This window comes from Charadrius vociferus, unplaced genomic scaffold (assembly GCF_000708025.1).
Source record: "Charadrius vociferus isolate BGI_N301 unplaced genomic scaffold, ASM70802v2 scaffold214, whole genome shotgun sequence".
In the NCBI taxonomy this organism is placed as follows: domain Eukaryota; kingdom Metazoa; phylum Chordata; class Aves; order Charadriiformes; family Charadriidae; genus Charadrius; species Charadrius vociferus.
Genome location: NW_009647955.1, coordinates 822,170 through 843,558, shown reverse-complemented (window position 1 = coordinate 843,558; position 21,389 = coordinate 822,170). Strand labels below are relative to the sequence as shown.

The 21,389-nt window shown below is 49.7% G+C and overlaps 1 protein-coding gene across 1 annotated transcript; it reads right to left on the bottom strand.

Annotated features, from left to right (window-relative positions):
* Positions 1 to 8,460: 8,460 nt before the first annotated feature.
* PDE6D (phosphodiesterase 6D, cGMP-specific, rod, delta) lies at positions 8,461 to 17,784 on the bottom strand. The gene is made up of 4 exons (XM_009883343.1): positions 17,701 to 17,784; positions 12,446 to 12,571; positions 11,487 to 11,592; positions 8,461 to 9,093 (listed from the first exon to the last, which is right to left on the bottom strand). Exons 1-4 carry the CDS (start codon positions 17,780 to 17,782, stop codon positions 9,012 to 9,014), a joined length of 396 nt encoding a protein of 131 aa, XP_009881645.1. The 5' UTR covers positions 17,783 to 17,784; the 3' UTR covers positions 8,461 to 9,011.
* Positions 17,785 to 21,389: the final 3,605 nt, after the last annotated feature.

Genomic DNA, 21,389 nt, shown 5'->3' with positions numbered 1-21,389 from the left:
CCCCCCCATCTCCCTCCCTCCCTTGTGCTGCCTCCACCAACCACAATCAAGCAGCATCCAGGCCTGACCAATCCCGGTCTGCCACCTGGCGCTTTCCCCAGCCAACCACGTGCTGCCACCTGTCTCTGCTGCTGTCTCGCCCTTTGCAGCAGCAGCTCACCAATCACAGGCCAAGGGGGGCTGCTCCAAGCCAATCCAGAGCTGCCACCTATCAGCTGTCCCAGCCAATCAGGGGCAGCCACACCCCACCGAGGGCTATAAAGGCCCCTCAGCACTCTTTCTTTGCCTGTGTTTGTGGGCGTCCCAGGGTGGAGGAGCTACGGTTCTTTGACGGATTGCAGCAGCAGCTCACCAATCACAGGCCAAGGGGGGCTGCTCCAAGCCAATCCAGAGCTGCCACCTATCAGCTGTCCCAGCCAATCAGGGGCAGCCACACCCCACCGAGGGCTATAAAGGCCCCTCAGCACTGGTTCTTTGCCTGTGTTTGTGGGCGTCCCAGGGTGGAGGAGCCATGGTTCTTTGACGGATCCGCCTGCCTGTAAGGTTCCCAGAGGGGATGCAGGCTTGAAGGTGGCTCTTCATCTCATTTGGTGCCTGATGCCACACAGGGACTTCTGGGTGAATCCAAAAACTTGACAGGGATTGCTCACCTGGATGATGTCTTGGGATGGGGATCGGGAGCAGCAGGTCCCCCTCAGCGGGAGAGGGCTTGCAGGAGTCGTGCCAGCTGAAGGCACCTCTGAGGATCTTAGATGTGGTCCCGATGAGCTGGTCTTATGCCAAGGGCTGCCTGCTGGGACCTGGGGAGTCCCACCAGCCTTTGGCACGCAGAAGATGATCTCTACCACTGCCTCCTGACCAGAGCCAGGCTTCATGGGGGACTGATGCCACGGGATTGGACATGAAGAGCACGTGGTCATTGTGTGCCTTCAGACATGATGTCATGATGCTGGGTCCCTCACCCAGAGCTTCGCAGGTTCAGCTGTGACCCGTGGAGCAGAAGTACTGCTTGTGCTGCCCCTTGGCTGCAGGTGTGACCCATGTCTCATAGGTGATTTGAATCCTGGTTGGACTGCTGATCACGTAGGTCCTGGAGGCAAATGGCTGAAGCTGTTCTGGTGTATGCTACCTGGCTGCTGACCACTGAAGATAGCCCAGGTAGCTCCTGAATGTAGCCATCAGAAAAGCTGCAGGGTGCCTCATATGAGCCTGGAAGGACTTAGGCTGTGCTGATGTGTACAGGTGGCCACTTCGACCAAGGGCAGCCCTTCCCAAGGATTTTGCTGTGACTGGGCCTCAGCTGGTGCAATGGGTGTCCTGCATGTGGCTGAACAACTGGGTGCATTGAGATCAACTTCCACATGGTTGGCCTGAAATGCAACACACTGGTGAAGCTGTGCTACCAAAGGTCATAACCAGTGGGGCTGAGCCCGTGCCCTGTGGGCAACTGGACTGGGTATGGACCAGTGGCTCTATCTCCAATCCTGACCCTCCTGCCCATAGTAGGTTAGGACCTGTTTCATCAGCTCAAGCTTGCCCTGTACCAGCCATAGCTTTCGATTAGCCTCATCCAAAACTCTTCTTGTTGCATCTTGACAGCCTTCATGAAATTTGGAGCACCTTGAAGGCTTGGTGGAGGACCTACCTGTGGGGAACGCAGGGCTTGGACTCCAAACTAGACACAGGCTGGGGTTACCGGTGCAGTTTGTGTCTGGGCGAATAATTGGCATCTACTTGAGAGTCTGATGAGTGAAACTGCCTTCCAGGCACGACTCCTTAAGATCACAAACACAGAAGTACTTTTGGGGTGTTGCTGTTGAAAATAGACATGAAGAGCTGTTCCTCTGGCAGAGCAATTGCCAGCGGGCTCAGGGTGTGAGGTGTCCTGGGGGAGTGGACCCCTTGGGAGCAGGCTGGGGAAGCCTGGGGGCCTTTGGCCAGTCTTGGCCCATCCCACATAGCAAAGATGCACCTCCTAAACGGTGCAGGGATGTTTGTGCGCTTGCCCTGACAGCTCTCTGGTGGGGGCAGGAAAGCTAACCCACGCTGAAGAGCAGATGTGGGAGATCTGGATCCTGTCTTGTCCCTGGCTGCCACGTACCCCACAGCCTGTTCCCCCCTCGGTGAGCTGGGGCACCTCTGGTCCCAGATCCTGACTTGGCAGTTGGAGGGACCTGACAGTCCCCAGTCCAGTGGAGGTCCTCAAGATCTCAAACCCTGCTGGATGCTAACGCCTGCTGTCAGGTCTACTTGGGGCCACCACCCCAATCCTTCCCCACCCAAGCCTCAGAGAGGGTGCAGGGCTGGGGGGTCCCTGTGGCTCCCCCTGTGCAGACACTGGGAATCCTCCATCCTCCCCTGTGCCGATGGCTGCTCCATCTTGTCTGGCTGAGCTGATCCTCTCCAACGGGCAGGAGAGCAGCAGGAAGGGCTGTGGGGGACCCTTGGCTTCGCATACCCTAAGGAGGGCCATGGCTCCTGTTCATGGCCAACTGGGGAGCTCTGGAAGGGGTGGGCAGTGGGCTCAAAGGCCCCTCTGTAGTGCTGCACCAGGCATAACCCAGAAAGAGACCTGGGAGGAAGCAGCGAGTGCCACCCTTCAGAGCAGGTGGGGACCAGGAAAGGCTCTTGCATCCCTTTTGTGAGAAAGCCCAGTGCGATGGAGGCAGCTGGGGGATGAGAAAGCTCAACACAATTAGCCCTTGGAGAATCCACAGGGATGGAGGCCTCAAGCTGTAAGTGTGCAGGGATGGGGTCTTTGTGTGTGTCCTTTCCTGCCCAGGAGAGAGGCCTGAAGGTGAGGAGCTCCGTCTCTCCCTGCGTGCCAGCTGGGTGTCCAGTGGGAATGTGGGTCCTCCAGCTCGCTTTGGGCACGGGGGTGCCCCAGGCTCTGGGGACACCTCTCTGTCCCCTTCTCCTTTGCTCCAGGTGGAGCAGGCTCCTGGCCCTGTGCTTTCAGGGAACTGGAAACCAGCACCCCTCTTTCACAGCTTTGGGCAGGAGGTGCGAGAAATGACGCAGCTTGTGCCCAAAGCTGGAGACCAGGATGCCCAGTTGGTGCATGGCCCGTGGGTGATGCTGAGGAGGACAACCCATAGCAAGTCTGGGTCACCCACTCCCCGACTGGCCAGCCCCCCGCATCCACAGGTAGAGAGGGGATGTGGCTCCAAATTGCCTGGCTGGAGTGGCAGGGAGCATGGTCCTTTGTGGGGCTGGGGAGCCGCTGAGCCCCCCTGAGGTTGGCTCCACCGCCAAATGAGGCCACAAAGGCAGCGTGAGGGGTCAGCAGCTCCCAAACCCCGTCCAGCGCAGGGGTTGGCTCCCTGTCCTGGGGCAAATCCCCCTCAGCCCCGCTCATCCCCCCAAAGCGAGGGTGTGCTGCTTCCCTGGGGACAAAGGCCTGTTCCCGGGATGGACAGTGGGAGCAAGGCTGCAGCTCTGGGGTGATGTCCCGGGGGGGTGAGCAGGGGGGCTATGGGGGTCTGCTGTGGGAAGAGGTGAGTGTGGGGTTACCACCCCCCTCCCCACCCCCCCCAGGGACTGGGGCTGCTGCTCCCTGCCCCTGTGCTGCACTGTGGGGTGGCCGTGGGGCACCCCACAGAACAGGCTGGTCCCCAGCAAAGGGTGGGGGCTGCGTTTGGCCGTGGGGAGCCACACTGGGCTGTTATCTGTGGCCTTGGGCTCTCAGAGCTTCTTGTGTATCCCCCAGCTTGGCAGGAGTAGGGCCAAAAGAGGGATGAAGGCAGGCATGGAGGTGTTGGTGGCTGTGGGAGATGCTGGGACACCTCACCCCGCAGTGGGAGCAGCTCCGGTCCTAACCGTGTCTCCGCTGGTATTCCCGTGGGCTCTGGGCTGGCACTGGGGCTCAGAGTGTCCATCCCAGCACGAGGGCTGCTCCTCCCTTAAGGCAGAGCTGGTGGCACGTCCCCTGCCGGGTGGCCCACCAGCCTACCTGGCGTGGGGCTGCCTGGCCCGAGCTGGCCCTCGGTGGCTCTCCCGGTGTCCCTGGCCGATGTGGTGACCCAAGCCAGTGTCCTCCCCGCTTGGCCCCGGCGCTGTGCAGGCGCTGTGCAGTCCAGGCCATATTGCTGTATTGCAGCACCATCTAGTGTCCGTGGGCAGTGCTGCCAAGGCTGCCCCGCCAGGAAACCCCACCGGGCTGTTGGTGATGGGGATGAAGAGGCGGCACAGGGTGTTTACTGGTGCAGGGCAGCCAGAACTATCCTCCCCGTACCCCTGCTCTGTGCCAGGGAGTTTCCTGCAAGGATTCTGGGAAGCATCAAGGGGTGCAAACGTTCCAGTTTCCTGAGCCAAACGTATCCGGCCTCAGCTGCTGGTTTTGCCACCTCCTCCCATGGAAATCAGGCCTCTGTGCTCTCCTCCAGCCACTTTTGCTTCTCTATCAGCCGGGTGACCCTGGCTCTGTAAGTCCCTCGCCACCAGGGTCTTCACATCGCTCCTGTGGCTTCCTCCTGCATCCCCAGCAGTTTCTTGGGGTTCATCTTCCGTAGCTGGCGCGAGCAGATTCCTTTCCCACCACTTGTCACCCTTCCCCTTTTGCACAACTGGGTAACACCAGCCCTTTCCAGCATGGCTTTTGGGACACTGAGAGAGAGTCCTGCTGTCACCCCTTTCCCTTGCTCCATGTCCTCAGCTCATCCCATCCCAGCTCACTGTCCCTCCTGGGTGCCTGCCATGCTCTCCACCCTGCCTGGCCCTGGGGCGCTGGGAGAACAGGCAGGATTTTGGCACGGGGAGGGTGGTGTGGGCGGGATTTTGGCACAGAGCTGGATCCTGTAGGAACAGGATGCTCAGCAAGGGGGGCCATGGCGATGGCTGACATCGCTCCCCTCCCATTTTGGAGGGTGCTGGCAGGGAGTGCTGCCGTGGATGTCACACGTACAGTGTCATCAGGGATCGCACCCAGGTCCCATGGCACGGAGGGGCTGGTGGCCAGGGGCTCCCTCTGTAGGGCAGGAGTGGGGCACCTTGGACTGAAAACGGGGCCTCTGGGTCTTGTCTCTGCCCTGCTGTCTCTGGGGACAGATGGGGCTGTGCCAAAGCCACCTGGCAGCCCCAAGGTTCCTGTGTCCAAGTGGTTCAACGCCCAGCTTGGGCTCTGCCTGCGCTGTCCCGGCGACCCAGGAGCAGAGTCTCTGTCTCCGAAAGAGACAGAGGGACCTCAACCTTCCCAGCCCTCCTGTCAACCTCCCACTGCTGCCGGGGGAGGACAGAGCTGGATAAGGTGGGATGAGATGGTGCTGACCCTGCGGGCTGCCCGCTTGTCACCACGCGCTGCCCGCTGCCACGCGCTGCCTGCACCCGCGGGAAGGCAAGAGTATCGAGTCAGGCACTGAACGTAATGTAGCCCTGGGCTGTTTGTGCGCCTTTTGTTTGCCGGTAACCTTCGTGAATCAGGTAATTAACCGCATTAGGACGGCTCTGCTTCCCTGTCTGAGCGTTATTGGGCAGGGCAGATCTGGGGCAGAGCGCCAGCGGGAGCCCCAGTCGGCTTTGCCGGGCGGTCAGGCAGCTGAGAGCCCCCGCGGTGGCCGGGGAAGATGCCTGGTAGGATGCTGGAGATGGGCAGCGAGGGCGTGAGAGCCCAACGCTTGCTGTGTGTGTGGGGTGGGGAGCTGGCCCTGTTCCCCCATCACCCTTATCGCAGCGTGCAGGCAAGAGCCCACTGCACCCAGGGTCAGGATCCCGCCTCGCAGCCAGCCCTGCATCTCCTTGGTGGGTGTTTTTCATGGCCATAAGCTATGCCCCTGCTTCAGGCAGCCTCTAGGGTGTGATGAACCCCAAAACCATGCAGAGAGCTCCCCTAAAGCGTGTTGTGCATCACTCTCCTCCTGCACCACCTCGCTGCTTTTACCCAGCAGCTGCGCAACACCCCAGGTTGGAGGGTTCCAGGTGAAGATGTGGCTGAAGGGGAGCGAGGGTGAAGTTTGCTTCATACAAGCTTCACCCCAAATCTCTCTGTGCCACCCCCCAGGCTGTGCACAGCCGTGGTTCTCGCCTGCTTCTCCCTCCCTTCTTCCTCTTCTTCCCCATGTGCCTCTGCAGCCTCTGGCTGTGTGTCCGGGCTCTGCAGGGCTGTCCTGCCCTCGCTGCCAGGTTTCTGCATGCTGCCGGGGCAGATCGCAGCCCTCCCGATGTGGGGGGTGAGCCCTGCGTGGTGGCCGTCTGGCTGTCGGGGAGCAGAGCAGCCTCCTGAGCACGGTCCCTGCTCCAAGGCTCTGGCAGAAACCAATGCCCTCTGCGTGCCGGTGGCTGCCAGGCACTCGTGCCTGCATGCCATGGGAGCTGCCGAGGCCAAAACTCCCCGGCTGCGAACAATGAGCCGGGGAAAGCCACGGCTGTCGGCTGGGATTCAGCCATGGTGAAGCTGCTGCTGCTGAATCCGGCCGGTTCCCCCTTCCGAGCACCGCTCGGCCAGTCAGATGCTGACGGCTCCAGCAAGTCCTGGGAGGCAGCAGCTCCAGGTGAGCCAGGGTTTTTGTGGGTACTGGGCTCTGGGAAGCGCCCTGCATGGCAAGAAGCTCCTCTCCTGGTCCAGCTAGGTCCTACCACCTCCAAAACTGCCCCTTTTGCCACCATGGAGCCCTCATCCAGCGTCCAGCATGTGGACCAGGCTGGGGCAAGTTTCCGTGTCCCAGAGATGCCTGTCAAGGCTGTGAGTTTCCGTGGGGGAGCTTTTTTTTTGGTAAATAAGAGAGGGAATCGCTGTGTTGCTCCCTGCTCCTGCTTCTCCCCCCCACCCGCCTGTGCCACAGAAGGTGACATGGGGCTGCCCTCAGGCCACCGCCAGAACCACGCCGGGCACATGGATGGGTGGTGGCATTGGTGACACACGGACCCTCGACCTCCTGCTCTGCTCTCGCCCTTTCCAGCCCTGCTTTTCCCTTTGCTGGAGCCTTCGCTGCCCCAGTGCCAACGGCCCCGTGCCCGAGAGCTGCCGGTGCCACGCTCGGGCCCTGGGGACGGGATGTGCTGAGGGGCAGCGTGTTAGCAGTGTCTCCTGCACCTTCTCCCAGAGCTCCCAAATCCCCGTCTCCCCCACGGGGAGGGGACCCGCAGCTGCCTGGGCCGAGAGCGGGCTCCTGCTCTGAGCTCCTGAGGGCCCTTCACTCGGATTTTGGGTGGTGTCTGGTCGGATTTTGGATGGTGTCTGGGCTGCCCCCCCCCCCACCCCTCCTCCGACGCCGGCGTTTGCTCCATCGGCTCTTCAAGGGAGGCTGAGCCCCGCACTGGGGGATGCTGGGGGCACTGGGAGAGGCTGGTGCAGGGACAGGAGCGGGCGAGCAGCCGGCTGTTTTCCACGGAGCCGCTTGAGGGCGGCAGTGACCTGCAGCAGAGCCACCGCCGCCGGCCCGGCCCGCTCCAACTGGGTGAACTGGGGCAGACACCTTCTCCCTGTCTCTGCTGAACACCAGAGCATCCATCCTGGAACACTGAGGTATGGGCTCTCAAAACCCTTGACCTTTTATATTTTGCCTTTTTTGGATACTTTCTGTCTTTCCTCTTTGAGGGAGATACCACCATCACATGGCGTTGTTCGTGCTGGGCGCAGAAGGCAGTTTTGGTGGAACTCTCTGTATAAAGGCTGGCCTAGGACGGGGCACGCTGCTGAGAAGGCTCTGCCCTGCGAGTCCAGCAGGCTGAAATCCATCTGTGAGGTCTCATGAGAAAGCTGCTACAATGGGTAACGCTCTTCTCACGGGGATTAATGGTCCAACTTCAATTCATCTAAAAAAAAATTATGCTATATCCCTCCCGTATACAGCCAGTGGCTGAATTCAGGATCTGAAATGATGCACTTCATTTCTCTGTGACTCTCCTGAGAATTTCAAGCCCAGCCGCAGGACAGGCTGACCAGGGTCTCAAGCGGCCATAGAGCTGCCCGTGATGTCTAAGAGCAGAAGCTGGAGCTGCGCCCTTCCCAAGATTTACACGTGCTAGAGCTAATTATAAAGGCTGAAGAAGCCTCTCATAGCAAAATTGCTGCCGTGTGTCATTAAAGCTGCGCACGTGTGGGGATTGTTGGTAACAGCAACCGCAGCCCCAGCTGTGCTTCGGAGAGTGCAGCCCAGCACAGGGCTAACACTGGTGGGCTTAGGGGAACACAGGTTTTCCGGAAGGGTTTGAGCGTCCCCAGGAACTTAGAAAAGCAGAAGAGCGTGCAGTGCTGCTCAGGAAACTGGTGACTGGGGAAACGGGACAAACTGCCCCGAGGGATTAACGGACAGAAACGAGGCCAAGGAGAAACCTTGGTCAGAGCAGTCGGAAAACCTTTCCTACACGCAGTCAGCTGGAGGAGGAGAAATTTAACGAGGATATGGGGGCTGTGGAAGAAGTGGGGCTGTGGAAAGCCCTGTTCTGCCGCTGGCTTGAGTGACAGGAGTTTGTGCCGGCTGCCAGGCACTTTTATAACAGAAAGGAAAACGCACAGAACTAACATTTCTTCCCTTCTTTGGACGGTAGGAATGTTTTAATTGAGAAATTTGTTTTAATTACATTAGGTGATATCACAGTCTATTTTACAAGTTCAGGGTAAGAGGATGTGTGGACCAGTTACACAGAAATCCAGTGAAAGGATAAAAACCTACAACATGAGAAAAAGTGAAAAGGTTAACTTAATCCTCCAAAAAAATGAAACGCATTGAGAGTTTGGTGTGAGTGGAAATGGGAGATTATACCAGGATCCAGAGAAGTACAAAGGATGAGACTAACAGAATTTACAGCATTGGTTCTGCATGACCATCGTTTGCCCGTGTTCAGAGACAGCCTCTGTTCCCCAGTGTGCCGCTGAGCAGGTGGCCCTGTCTCTGAGGGTTTGGTCTGGTCTTGTCAGAGGAGAAAGCAAAATAACTGATGGGCAAAGGTCACAACCCACGTTGAGCTGGTCCCCAGGGTCACCGCCTACAGGAGTGTCTTCCACTGGATAGTCGGGGGGTTCTGCACCAAGAACTGTATGGAGGAAAACTAAAACAGCTCCAAAAAGCCCCATCTCAAACGTAGAAAAGTCTCACTCTGGAAGTGCTTACGAGAAGATCGTCATCATAGAATTTGGTTTCTATAATAACATTACCACTGTGGAAGGAAGAGAGGAGAAAGAAGAGGTATTAGAAGAATGCACAAACAGCAGAAAACGACTGCTCCTCCCAATGCTCTCTCAAGCCTGCGCTGACACCTTACCCCCCACAACACGAGCTTTGGTTCGGAGCCGCATGCAGTGAGCACGGTGTCCTGATCCTGGGGCCGGCAGGGCTGAAGGATCTCTCCACCGCATTCCTACACACAGCAGCTCCCCCCATCCCTCCCTTATCACCCCCTTTCTGGGCTCAGTACCAGGTAGGCTGCAGAGAGCACTCACAAACAGCAAACTTCTGCTCACTCTTATTGCTAAAAATAAATTAGCAGTCCTAGCACCTTCAAGCCCCTCTCTCTTTGCAGTGGATTGTGAAAACCGATGGGAATTCTTTTTTATTCCCTATCTCTGTCCTCTAGTGCTGAGCAAGCTCCTTCAACCAACTTAACATGTCATTTCCCTCAAGAAGTGCTTAAATGCAAAGGCACAAGCATATTTTATACAAACTGCAATGGAAATGTAGATTCGGGTGTGACAAAAGCTCTGATGATTTAACTTGCTGACTTTGAGATTTTGGTAGACAAAAGTAAGAACTTTGGGGCCATTACAACACCGGGACACCTGAGCAGTGGGATCTGACCATGTCTAAATAATCTGGCTCTTGAAAATCAAAGCAGGAGTTCCATCTCCACTGTGGCTTCTTGGTATCTGTAGCACTGGCAAGAGTGTAAGGTTTTTGCTGTGGCCTGGACTATGCTTGAACTCAAATGTTCTCAGTCTGATATTCAGCCATCCTGGGAATCCTTCATGCAGAGTGTCTTGGTTAGCACCAAATATCACAATGCCATCCTCTCCTGGTACGGAAGCACTGAGACAAACATGAGGTCTTTGGGAATATCAGAAAATGAATGGCTTCCTAAGTCTTGGCAGCTGAAAAAAAGCTGATTTCTTTGGGCCACAAAAACCCCTTTGGATTTCTTTGGGCTGGTGATTCTGCTGAAAGGCCTCGATAATGACTTTTGGACACCCCCATGAATAGGACAGAGATCTGGCCTGCCCATTACAAGTGGTCAGCCTCCAGGGAAAGAATAGGGCACTGGAAAATCCTCAAGGTCACTTGAGAACTGGACTCTCACGACTCCCAGTCCTGAAAATGCCTTGATTTCCTGAGATGGTCAAAACCAACTTGTCAGATGTCTTGTTTTTTTTTACTCCAATTCCCAAATCTGCCTCCTCCTGTACTGACTGAAAGCCACCAGCTCTGGGAGCCGAGGACGTGTGTGGCACCAATGAGCAGATTGTGCCAGGGAGCACTATCCGAACACTGATGCTCTCTTCTGAGTCTGCTCTCTCTTTGAAACGTGCTGTGAATAGAAATCAGTGACGGTAGTTCCCATCCCCGTGCCTTCTCTATGCGACTGGCTTTCCTCCAGACAGGGAACGAGAGGGAAAATGCTGGAGAGGGAGGTCTTCCAGAGGACACAGTGACCTTGCGGTGAGACTGGCTGCTCCCTGTCTGCCTCTTGTTGGCAGAAGGATTCCCATACCCTTCTGTCTCTGCTGGCAACGTGCTCCTCCTGTGCTTGCCAGCACCCATCTAGCACTGCAGGGAGGGTGGCTTTTTGTCAGCGATTACAGCTTCCCAGGGGCCTCCCTCAAGGAGCCTTTTCCATCATCCCTCCACAGCTCGTGCCTTGCTGTCCACGCTCAGAGCGTGCGTTGTTCTGACACAAGCGCTAGGGATTGCTGACCTACTCAGAAATCAACGTGCACAGTGGCCAGGACTAGACATTTCTGAGGAAGGTGTGTGAATCCCATTACAGGTGACCATAAAATGACTGTTTCCTACCTTTAAAGGGTATTTTATCCGCAGATACAACTCCACGTGACTAAATGCATGGTTTATAATCCAATGTAAAAGACACAAAGCTTGGCAAAATGGTACAGTGATGAAACAAACTCTACAGCGGCTCCTATGAGGATATATTGCATGAAAAACAACTACCTTGGACAAGAGTCAGTGATCAATAGGTGGATTTGAAAATGGCCCAAACATCTCTCTTTTTCTTTTTTTCCTAGATGAGAGGGGTATTAAGCTGCAAAGCATTTTAAAATCCTTTCACGGTTCACCTTTCAAAAAAATTAAGCAACTCTAATAAAGGATCGGTTCCACTTTCTCCAAACTTTTATTGCTATATTAATGCAAATTGGACCTATGGGAAAGAAGGTAATGAGGTTGGCTTAGCCCCTTTTATCTCTCAACAGCTAACAGTAGTGAGGGTGATTCAGAGTTGGTAGCAGCTCCCTCTCTTCGTTCCCACTGTGGTCCCCAAGGAAATGCCACACACTGTTTTTCTTTGCCTGCTCTCAGATTCTGTAAGCCCAAGGCACTCACGTTAAAACGTTAGCTGGCATCATCTGTGATTCAGGTGCTGCCTCTATCAAGGACTGCCAAGTGTTTGTGGAGTTAGGAATCACAAAACCGAACTCAAAGAACCACTCTGCAAAGTAAAAAGAAGATCCAGAGGCATTTGAAAGAAGATAAAATCCACAAATGGTCCTTTTGCTTTTCACCTGACAGGCTGGGGAACTCCCTAAACTGTCCTGCAGCGCTGCCAACATTTTACATTTAAATTACTTTGTAGAGCTTAAACTGCACTGAACCCTGCCCTCCTCTTAAAGCAGATACTCCCTTTCTAAAATAGCTGATGGTAACGATAAAGTCACACCACTTCCTTAGCATTCAGTGGAAATTTCATCACACCTAATTGGGAACAGCGAAACCACACTCCCCCTCTTGCAGACATCCCCCGGATCCAGTTGAAACTAAGTGTACAACTGGTTGCCCAAAAGACAAGGCGCTCAATGTTTTATCTCCCCCTCCTCCACCGCAGATTAAGAGTAATACTGCAGTGAGGGAGATCAGATGTGCAGCTATGGAGTCACACGGACAATACTCGGTGGCACTGCTGTAGCCGAAGTAAACCAGAACCTCCTTTAGTCCGGCTTCCAGCCTGGTGGTGGCCAGCACTAGGTACTTCTGAGGAAGCTGCATGAATCCCCATAATGGGTGACTCTAAAATAACCTGTTTCCTTGCCTCAGGCAGCCTGCGGTGGATTTATGCCCTGAAGCATGATTACCCAGATTTTTTGCTTACATAACGAAGTGTTAATACACTTATGAAATGCTATCCCTAATACTGTGGCCCATTAGTCCTGACAAGATGAGTGCTTCAGTGCTACTCTGAAAAATTAAAATCACCACATTCAACCCATTTTGGTTTCTCTAATCCCTGCCGCGCTGTGGGTCGCTCCCTGCTCTGCAGCAGGGCTGCAAACAGAGCAGATGCGTACCTTCTAGACACTGCCCTTTGAAATAAACTTTCTGTTCCAGTCGGAATTTTTCCATTTGTTCTGCTGAGGAAAAGTTTAACTCCCGAGACACTGCTTTGCATTTCAGGATTTTTTTAGGAACTCGAGCTGTGAAACAGATAAAGAAGCGTTATTTGAACACAATAAAGCAAACCCAGCTGCTTCAGGTGTTATTACAGTATACTCTGAAATAATGATTAACGTTAGTACAAGATTGTAGTAGCAGGGGAAATGCAAACACAAAGGACTTTGTTTTTACATTTGCAGGAGTGAAATCCAAGATGCAAATAGGTTAAGTACCTTGCCCAGAGCCAGGAATGAAACTTGTGTCAGAACCAGGGATACAACACTGATCTCAGACTCCTGGTTCTCAGCTATTCATTACACAAAAACACAATTCTTCAAGTCGAAATACGAGATACAACTTAAATTTTTACTTGAGGAAGTGTACTGAAGATCACAAGCAGCCGAAGGGCTGCTTAGTACACCAAGCCTGATAGACCTTCTCACTTCTCCTTCCCTTTCAGACTGTGCATCCCCAGCAAACCACAAACAGCTATTTCTCAGCCCAGTAGCACGGTTTCAGCTATCTCACAAAGCTCTGGGAAGTTGTCCTGTAAAAGTATACAAAATATCTGTTCCCCAAACATCAAGACCCGGACAGGCAGTAAACTCAGTACCAAACTAGAGAGAGAGCAGTTTTGCAATGCAAAATATCTGGGCTCTTGCAGTGGGTGAGACAGCAATAGCAAGCAGCAGTCTGTACCTGTTAGATATTTCATAAGGCCTTTTTTTAGAGGTGGAGGAGTAAGAGAAGGGACGGTTTGGGAGCATTGATTAATATGCTGAAAGGTCCTGATCAAGAGGATACAGGGGGGAGTCGATATACTAAAAATCTCCCAAGCCCGTCATACTTCAGTGGTGTGATTGTACATAATCCTTCCTGCGTATTAGAAAATGTTTCATGTAAATTTATTAGAAATAAAGAGGGGAGGGAATACAGCTGGCATGTGCTTTATAAGCCAAACTGCTCCTAAATGGAAAACACATCAAAATGTCCATGAGGAGACAGCAGGCTGCTGTTTAATAAAAGGAAGAGTCCACCAAACCCCAGGCAAATCCATCTAACGTAGAACAGTTTAATGGAGTAGGACCTTGATATGAAGGAGGGTTAGGGAATGTAAGCTACCATCCTATCCCATGGAGAAGTACACAGCCCACGGTTTGTTTAAAAAAAAAAAAAAGTTAAAAAAGAAAGTTAAAAGTGTAAGGGAAGAGTTTTAAATGTAAAAGCTCTCTAATTATTTTTAGTGTTTTTTATTTATTTTTCCAGCACAGAAATCTGCATGGCACCATCCTTTACTGCCCTCACAAGTACAGACTACAGCCTGTTGTGAATAAACATCCCTTTGCAGTTAAGTGTAAAATGACTTCTGCAATTTAGTAATTACATTTCTTTAATCCCCAAGACAGACTGCTGAGAATGTTTGCTTTAATATTGTAAAACTACAAAATAAAAGGTTACTTTTAATAAAAGTAGGACTGTGTAGTCTTTAAACCCCTCATCTAAGAGATTTTAATTTATATGTATACCATCAAGCAGAAAATTTTAATTAACATCATTTATTTTAAACTCATTTTGCTTTTATATCTCTTTTTTCCATTAAAAATACAGAAGAGAAAGAAGTTTGTTTCACATCAGTTAGGACCATTTTAAAACATGCTGGAATGCGGGTAAGCATAGACTTTATCCTACATTTAGTACTCCTTTTTGTTAACCTGAGGATATACAATACCTGCACATTTATTTATGCACTTATATAGCTAACATAAATTTAGTCAGATACTTACTTCTGATTAGATTAGAAAGTGATGAATGACACATTTCTTATTTCCTAAACAAGTCATTTTGGGTCCAACCATATTTAGTTAGAAACTGAAATTCAACTGAAATACTTGTATCATTATGTTTTCATAGATTATAATAAAACTACCTTAAATATTTGGGACGTGTAAGAAAGAAAGCTGTCTTAGCCAAACTTTTATGTTTGAAACTACATCTTTTCTTGGGAGTACTGCATCCAGCTCTGGAGTCCCCCAACATAAGAAGGACATGGACCTGCTGGAGCGGGTCCAGAGGAGGGCCACTAAGATGATCCGAGGGCTGGAGTACCTCTCCTATGAAGACAGGCTGAGAGAGTTGGGGTTGTTCAGCCTGCAGAAAAGAAAGAAGGCTCCGGGGAGACCTTACAGCAGCTTTCCAGTACCTAAAGGGGCTACAGGAAAGATGTGGAGAGACTCTTTATCAGATAAAGAGAGTGTAGCAATAGGACGACGAGTAACGGTTTTAAACTGAAAGAGGGGAGATTTGGATTAGATGTTAGGAAAAAACTGTTTACTCTCAGGGTGGTGAGACACTGGCCCAGGTTGCCCAGAGAAGTTGTGGCTGCCTCACCCCCGGAGGTGTTCAAGGCCAGGCTGGATGAGGCTTTGAGCAACCTGGGCTGGTGGGAGGTGTCCCTGCCCAGGGCAGGGGTCTGGAAATGAGTGATCTTTAAGGTCTCTTCCAACCCAAACTATTCTATCGTTCTTAGATAAGGAAAGGATTATTTGCACTTCCTGAATGAAAGCTGACTGTGGTGACTGGGAACGACACTGGGGATTCTACAAGTGCTGGACTTCAGCAGCTTACTCCAAGATTTGCTTGTATATTGGAAGAAACCAAACTTCATGGATTTGCATCTCTCGGATTGCCTCCCAGTTTTGAATGCACTGGCACCAAATTGAGCTGACTGGGTACACAGAGAAGCTCTTGCCGTTAAAAGCTCGTTTAGATAGTTAATTCCAGGTGCTCAGGCAGTGATTTTCACAACTTTCAGCGGTTTAATACTAAGACTGCAGCAACAACTCAATACCACATTAATATTCTTTTTATTTAATCTAATTGGCAATAGTTAAGTTTAGGTAGTAATACATTATCATGATTTGAGTTCATTTTTAAAAGAAACCTGTACTTAAATCAAATAGAGGACTTGTTTAAAAAGCAAATAGAACTCCTGTTTAAAGGAAATATATATTTATACACTCTGCTATGTATTTGATTATTTGTTTGCTATGTCTAGACTGTGATTTGCCCTGAATGGCCACAGAACACACACACACAAGTACTATATAATGACTTTGAGACACTTAGAGCCTTCATTTTGAAACAATTATTCTGTTTGCCCTCACTGTTTCTCTTGCAGGATGGTACCAGAACCGCATTTCCCCACACCTTTTAATTCACAGTCAGCTTACCCTCCTTTGTTGGACACCTGTCCCCTTTCTTGGCCTATTTATTGAGAATCATCGATCCATCTCAGCCTTCTTTTCTTGCCAAGCCATACAACAACAGCTTTTTTTCTTTCCTCCTAAGGAAGACTATCCTCCCATCCCTCATCTTTTCACTGGCTTCTCCTAATAGCTCTTCTCTGCACCTCCTCCTGTTTGCAGTCATCCATCTTCTAGATGGATGACTGAACGGCAAACCAGATAAGGTCTTAACAATTCCTTGTACAACTGGCATTAATCTCATGCCAGAGTATGCGTTAATTAATTCCCCAAGCTCCTCTGATGGAGGTGAGGGTTCCTGTTTTATATGTGAGGAAGATCTGAGACATAGTGAGATGATACAATTTGCCAAAGTGAGAAAGAAGGTAGGAGGGAAATGGGGCAACACAACAAACCCTCCTGAGACCCAGCTCCAGCTGTCCATTCTGCCCCAAAGCACACCCTTCTGCAGTTTGCACTGAACCACGGCAGTGTTCAAACAGAGTGAAGAGGATTCCATGACTAGCCATGCATCCAAGAAGAAGCTTTCACAGCACAAAATCTGGGAAGATTGGGAATATTTTTGGCTGATTTTCTTATGCTTTCTAAATCCTAATTCCTCGGTTCTTCTAGGTCTCCCATTACACAGTTATTTCAAGAAGGCAAAGCATCACTAACCTGCAGTTTAAGAAATTTAGTATCACACTGATGAACTACTACATTTCTTTTGAAAGTTGTATTTCGATTGCTTTCCTACAGTTGTATTTGAAGGTGCTGGAATGTTTTTCTTTAATGTAAGTATCTTCTACAATAGGCATGAGTCAATCTCTGTTAAGGCCTCTCAGCAGAACTGTTTGCTGTTAGCACTAGTATGAGAATAGAGTACAGGTTAGCAAGGCTGAAGGAGACAGCTTGGAAAATGCTCTTAGGAATCACTGAGTCGCAGCTGTGCTTCTCTCTAGCTCTGGTCTGCATCCTCTATTCCTAGATCAGGCCACTCTTAGGCTGAGACAACCTACTGCTGGTCCTATTAATGAACTCTTGTCATAAAGCAGATGAATGTTGACTGGGAACCAAATCAGAAGGCGGCAACTTGTTTTTCTTAAGCTGGCTTTGAAACCATGTATATTTCTAGAAGACTAATGGACTCACACATGTTTTGCCACAGATCTTCTGTATGCTTTCTGGGCAGAGGAGGATCTTTATACGCTGGTTGCCTCCTTCAGACATAACAGATTTTCCAATTTATGGGAGAGGTAAGTCCTAATAGTGCCAGGCAGAACTCAGTCCTTGATGTTTAACCAAAAATACATCAATGTCACCAGCATAATTAAATGATCAAGTTCACTCCACTTACTGGAGATCAGCTGTGCAGTACTCAGAACAGAAAAGCCTTCAAAATTAGTTCAGTGAGGTCAAACCCTTTACAGAGCCAAAGCAGAGCTCTTGGCAAGGTATGTTAACTATCACAGTGCTTTTTCACAAATGGGGAAGAGTAAGGGACAGTGAAGTCCTCTGCTACTCGGCGAGGACGTAAGTGGAAGGGCAACAGACCTTCCTAGCAATGGTAGAGAGACAGGAGAGCAGAACAAATGTGCCATGCATGCCATTTTAAAGCAGAGGTCAAATTCAGTGCAGGAGAATATTTTTATACTTTCCATTTTTGAACCAACACTCAACATAGCAAAGATTGGCCACTCATTCCTTACCCAGCTGAGCTCCTCGCTTAACACTGTTTAACTTGTCCCCTTTACCAGCTGCTGACTCATTCCCACCCTTCTCCACGTGTCCCCATGTTATTGTGGTGGAAGCCTCTGAAGTCATAGCCAGGACACCTGTCCTTCAAAGCAGGGGTACGCTCGCAGCTCTAGTGACCGAGATGTACAGCACCACCCAGCCCCAAAATGCACAGTAAGGCCACACAGTACCTTCATGCTCCACTCCAGGTACAGACAGATCTTCTGTTCCTTGCCATAGGATTTTCCCTGTTTCTGCATCCCGAAGGTTCATCCAATTTCTGATTGGGAAGCAGTTAAGGAAAACAAGCTATTTACATCCCTAAATGCTGCACCTAGTACTCCTTGCTAAGCCCTGAAATAGGCTACTCCAGATGAGTTTCAATCATGTTTTCTGGTTCTCAAGAGGCCAAGGAAAAGAGACGCTTTTTCCCAGAAAATAAATGAACAAACCAACCGTTGACCAGAATGAATGCAACAAGAGTTGTATAGTCACAGATTTAGTTTTCGCTTTAGACTGAAGCTTGTTAACCTCATTTATCATTTTCCATTGCTTCTAAAGGATAAAGGCAATGTCACTGTGCTGCAAAGAAGCAAGCACATTGCTAACAATAACAGATAATTCTACACAAACAATTGCTGTTCTCCGGCATCTGAAAAATGCTAGAAAAAGAAGTGCTTCCTGTATAACATTAGAAAAAGAATAACACCCAATAGAGCTTGTTTTCCTAGTTTACAAAATATTAATATCAAGGATTGTTCTATTGCTGTTGACCTGGTAACTGCCACTCATGGGAATTCTTCAGCTGCTGAGTGCTAAGCAAAGAGAGATCCTCTCTTATCACTCACAGCAAGTGAGGCTGTGCCAGCTTTCAAAAAGCCCAGATCAGTGAATTAGTAAGTAAAGTTATAGGAAAGTAAGAAATAATCATATTTTCAAAGGGACAATTAATAATGATCTTAAGCGCACCTTTGAAAAATCTCTCCCATAATGTAACTCAGACATTGACACATCAGAGTAACGAGCCTGCACACCCGCCGGATGCCACTTCGAGCAGGGATACAGCTGTCACTAAGCCTGAGGCCCCACAGCAGCCTCCCGCTCCACAGCTCGTCACAGTGGCTCTGAGGAGTCACCAGCATAAAAGTAAGCAGCCTAAATAGAGCAGGATCTGTGAGATAAGGCCACACAAACTAACACCTCTTCAGGTGTTTCCTGTTGCTGGTTTATGGCAGTGCACCCTTCATACTCAGTACTTCTTAGTCACAATACTGGAAACTGCCTGAGAGGAGGAGAGAGCAACCGCTCAAGAAACTGGCTGGGGAGGTAGAGTCACAGAAGAGGGACAACGTGGACCTTGACGTAGGTATAGATAGGAGCTGTCAGAGATATGCGTATCGAATTCATCGTCTAACATACACAGTTTCCAAGCAGACTCACACAAACTTGTAATTTTTCCAGAGCTCCAGGGAAGAAACAGATGCTTTACCAAATTTTGCATTACAGGGTAGCATTTGTTTTAAAATTACGTGGGTGGAGGAGGGAAGGGAAGATGGCTGCTTCAGTGCAGATGCAAGGAGCCTCTCCCTTCCTGAAGGCTGACCAGACTTTCCACGTACCACTAAAAGAGCAAAGGGAAGGAGAAAGGTGGGAATGCATGCACAGGGTCCGTTTACACAGGCACGGTCTCACAGCTTCCAAAACTTAGCAATTACTTGGAGCACAGGAAGCAGGAGCGTAAGGCAGTCTGCTCATGTCCTTCTAGACTTGTTCTACAACACATACTATCTACCACTTGTTCTGGGATTAAGGCAAAAACGAAAGGGGGAGAAGACAGAAAGCATCGTCCTCGGAGGGCCCCACGTGCCACCTTCATATCCTGGCAGAAAGCTGGAAAGTGGAGATCAGTCCCCAGCTAGCAAACCAAGGGAGACGAGGGCTGTAGGCAGGCACGTCAGAGAGAGAAAATGAGCAGCAGCATGGCAAGAAGAACCTGCAGCGGGGCTGGGCACTTCTTGTGGTGCTGGCTGGAAAACCTCAAGTCCCCAGCCAACACAACCCACAGGATGGAGCCGCCCCAACCATAATTTAAAATGTCCCCAAAAAATCCACCATTTTTAGATACATCTTCCCACAGACAAACATACAAACTAGCCAGGGTGAAGCTATTTGCATAGAAAGCAGGGTGCAATCTATCAAATGCCATGTACGAGGGAAAAATAACAAATGAGACAATCTGAGCATCTCACCGACAAATTCATTTATCCTCACAACACTCTGCGATGCAAACACTTCTAACTATTAGCAGTACAGTAATTCAGTAAATTGGGCACTTGATTATCAAAAACCTATATTACCTTAAAAAAATTATCCCCTTCAGAAGTATTTACTTGCTATTTGTTCACTATCAATGTCAGCGGGAGTGATGAGCTCACAGCTCTGGCCATAAGCTGCGTAGTGCCAAACTGATCAGTAGACAAGGACCTCGAACTGGAGATGAAAGACTAACCAGAACAGCAAACCCACCACTGCACAGGAACTGATCCAGCCTCCCAAGTGCTATACCAGTACTCTAACTATTGGACTATCTTTCTTTTTACTTGCCATGGCTTACCTTGCCTTGCCTTACCTTCCTGTCCCTCTTCCCTTACCAATTTTTGGAGTACTCTGAAATCACGTTTGCCATTTTCAAAAGTATTACATTAGAAGTGCCCTTCAAAGAGTACACAGAGCCTCACAGCTTAATTATTATCCTTACTTGAAATACATAGCTATAGAGTGACAGTGACCTACTATTTCTGGTGAGAAAACACTACCGTAGAATACTGACTCCCTGTAAGGATTTATCTCTCAATCCAGTCCAAGAGAGATGATACAAGTCACGTTGCCATGCTGAACAATGCTAGATATGTTAACGTTTGGGATGTCAGACTTCTATAAAGTGCTATCAGACTTTATTCTGTATTGATGTTCCCCTGGAAGAGTAAATCCACGCAGGACAGCCTGCCCTGTGCTTTGTATTCCGACTGTCAAATTAAAGATGAAGAATAAAAAGCTCAAGCAAAACTCTATCCCTGATAAGGAGAGCATGCAGGCCACAAATGCATGCCACAGTTCCTAGAAAGTACCTTGTATTTAAACAATCTGGACATTGCTAACCTATGTAAATTCCTTAACAAATGAATAAAATTTTAGTGTCAGTGTAGCCAAAGGCTTTCTGGCTTAGGCAGAGGCATGTGCAGGTTCAGGACATGCTTTTCCAACTTCTACAAATAAAAAAGTGAAATCAACTGGCTATTCAGAGTGCATAAACAGAGTTAAAATATGTGGATCCAGACATATTTTAAGGGATCAGAATAATCTAGCCAGTTCATAAGTTTTTTTTTCAGTAACTAAGCATTATTAAAAGGGAAGAACAAATCGTCAAATCCTAAAAGTGGACACACACAATCCTCTTCTATTGGAAAAACACTTCACGTTCAGGAGATTAATTCTTTGGGAAAAAATGTCTAAAAAGAAACAGGCATATGAAAAAAGAGTTCTTAAGTCAAAATAAAGATAATTTATAAAACGTAACTGTAATGGAATTAAAAAAAAAAAAAAGCAAAGCCCATCACAAGTGATTTTTTGGCAAGGCAACACCTGACAAAGCAGCAGCTGTACTGCTTACCTAGTTAGCAGCTTATCACACTATTTCTGTCATCGTGGATAGAAAGGCTCATACTAGGACATACCCGAGAGTGAAGAAAATGGAGATCTTGAACCAAACCCACACACAGAGTTATCTTCTAATGTGTTTAATTGGTTTACGATTCTTTCATCCCAGCATGAGAGATATTGTTACTAAAAATAAAAAGTGCTCCATCTTCCTAGCAGCAGT